The sequence below is a fragment of the Egretta garzetta genome, unplaced genomic scaffold (assembly GCF_000687185.1).
Source record: "Egretta garzetta isolate BGI_Z169 unplaced genomic scaffold, ASM68718v1 scaffold409, whole genome shotgun sequence".
Taxonomy (NCBI): Eukaryota; Metazoa; Chordata; class Aves; order Pelecaniformes; family Ardeidae; genus Egretta; species Egretta garzetta.
Window position 1 is genome coordinate 88707 of NW_009260767.1, and position 2075 is coordinate 90781.

At 50.8% G+C, this 2075-nt stretch overlaps 1 protein-coding gene and 1 non-coding gene across 2 annotated transcripts in view; both read right to left on the reverse strand.

The window, feature by feature from the left end:
• LOC104132800 (40S ribosomal protein SA) overlaps positions 1-2075 on the reverse strand; it is a 5289-nt gene that overhangs the window by 183 nt on the left and 3031 nt on the right. The window contains exons 3-5 of the mRNA XM_035901543.1: positions 1532-1777; positions 513-641; positions 109-277 (exon numbers count right to left, since the gene is read on the reverse strand). Of these exons, the coding sequence (XP_035757436.1) occupies positions 109-277; positions 513-641; positions 1532-1777 (544 nt within the window). The remainder of the gene's footprint in view (positions 1-108; positions 278-512; positions 642-1531; positions 1778-2075) is intronic.
• LOC118453041 lies at positions 1208-1366 on the reverse strand. Its single transcript, XR_004842928.1, has one exon. It is a non-coding gene; the product is annotated as a small nucleolar RNA SNORA62/SNORA6 family (small nucleolar RNA).

The following is a 2075-nucleotide window of genomic DNA, read 5'->3' on the forward strand; positions in this document are numbered from 1 at the left end:
TCCCAGCCGCTCCAACACGCGCCCCCCATCCCACAGACATCCCCCAAACCCACAGACACCCCCCATCCCACAGACACCCCCTGTCCCACAGACACCCCCCAAACCCACCTGTGGGGAACTGCTGGATGGGCACAGACGGGACCTGCACTCCCTCAGACCAATCTGCAACCTCGGGCTGAGGAGGAGCAGTGAATTCGGGAGCTGGGGCTGTCCATTCGGTCTGGAACTCCTCCTTTGTAACCGCCTTCTCAGCAGCAGCCTGCTCCTCCTTTTCGATCTGCGATGGAAGAGCATAGCATGAGTCTCCCAGAAACACCTCGCCGCCCTCACGATCAATCACATACTGCCCGAAAGGCACCAACCAACACCAGGCAAGCCTAATTCACCACCACCGAAAGCGTGAAGTGCAATTATTACAGGGGCAAAAGCTGCAGGCACACGGGACGGCACACGGGGCAGGAGCCCAGGCAGGACATCCCACACAGCCACCCTTCCTCCCACGGGTCTCCTACCTCCTCGGGATCCCTGTAGAAGTACAAGTCAGGCATGACTTCCCACGGGTGCTCGCGGGAGATGGTGCCACGCATGCGCAGGACCTCCCGAGCCAGCATCCACCACATCAGACCCACCGAGTGGGCTCCCTGGAACAGAAGAAAGTACCCAAGACTTCCTGTGAAGCTAAACCTTTGAAAACATCTTTTTTTCTTCAAAGGAGCAAAAGACTCATTTGCACTCAATCCAAGGTTGTTGCTTGGCAAGATAAAGGCATTAATTACTTGCTAATGCCCAGACTTATGCACTTGAACTGAGGAAAGGGCAACTTTTCTGAATTGCCAGTGACATTTTCAGGTCTCTGCAGAAATCACAGCGCACTTCAATCACCAGCATCTGAATTTGATGTACGCAGCGCAGCCTCAAGCAACTCTCACACTACTTCATGCTGCTCACTACCCCACATGAATCTTGTCCAAAAGTCAGGGATTATGCTCATCACATGTGCTAGAATGAAGAAATAGAAAACTTGACCAAATCTTACACACATGCTCAGATTTAGCTTACGTTAGTTTTGGTGAATGACAACACCGAGACAAGAGATCAAAGGTAGTTTCCCATCTCCCTAGACATTACCTTTCAGGTGGTTTCTGGCAAGGTAATGTTCCAGAGCAGTTCCTTTATCAGTTCACTTTATCCTTCATTCACATTCATAAACTGTGGCAAGAATGACTATCAAACTCCACTCATTGGGCCACAAAGACCCTCATGGCGTCAGCGAAAAGTCCTGCCAGGTTACTATTGCACACGTCCTACACTTGAGAGTTCCTTGGCCAGAAACCGGCCTCAGCTCCAAGCTCCAACTGTGTGCAGCTCATCTCCTCCTCCCTACCCACCTGCTAGCTTGCAAGAGGCCTTAATTGGCTCCTCAACCCAGGAGACACGTGAGGTACAAGCCAACCCTCCCCCCTGCATCCATCTGGCAACCTAGGGCATGCTCTGGAGGAAGCAGCTTTGAATGCTGCAACAAAGCCATTACCTTGTTGTTGCAGGGAATCGCGATATCCACGTATCGCAGCGGGGAGTCGGTGTTGCACAGCGCGATGGTGGGGATGTTGACGTAAGACGCCTCCGTCAGTGGCTGATGATCAGCCCGGGGGTCCGTAACAACCAGGAGCCGTGGCTCACGGAAAGCCGCTTGGATCTGATTCGTGAAGGTACCAGGGGTGAAACGTCCGGCAATGGGCGTAGCCCCAGTAGCAGCAGCAAACTTCAGAACAGCACGCTGCAAAAAAGGTGAAGCAGGAAAACTGCGTTTCAACCGAGTCACCCAGGTATGCTGTCACTGAACAGGCACGAAATTTAATTGAACTACTTGTTTCAATTCCTGTGAAACTGGGGCTCCGCATTCAGAACGAGACAAAATGAAAATGCTTTTAAAAATAGCTACACCAACACCAGGAGTTAAAAAGATCATATCCACCAGAAAAGCAAGAAGGCAGCATATAGAAAAAAAAAAAATTTTTTTTCCCTGAATTTATTTCCAAGCTCTACTCTAAAGTCTCATAATCAAATCATGAAGG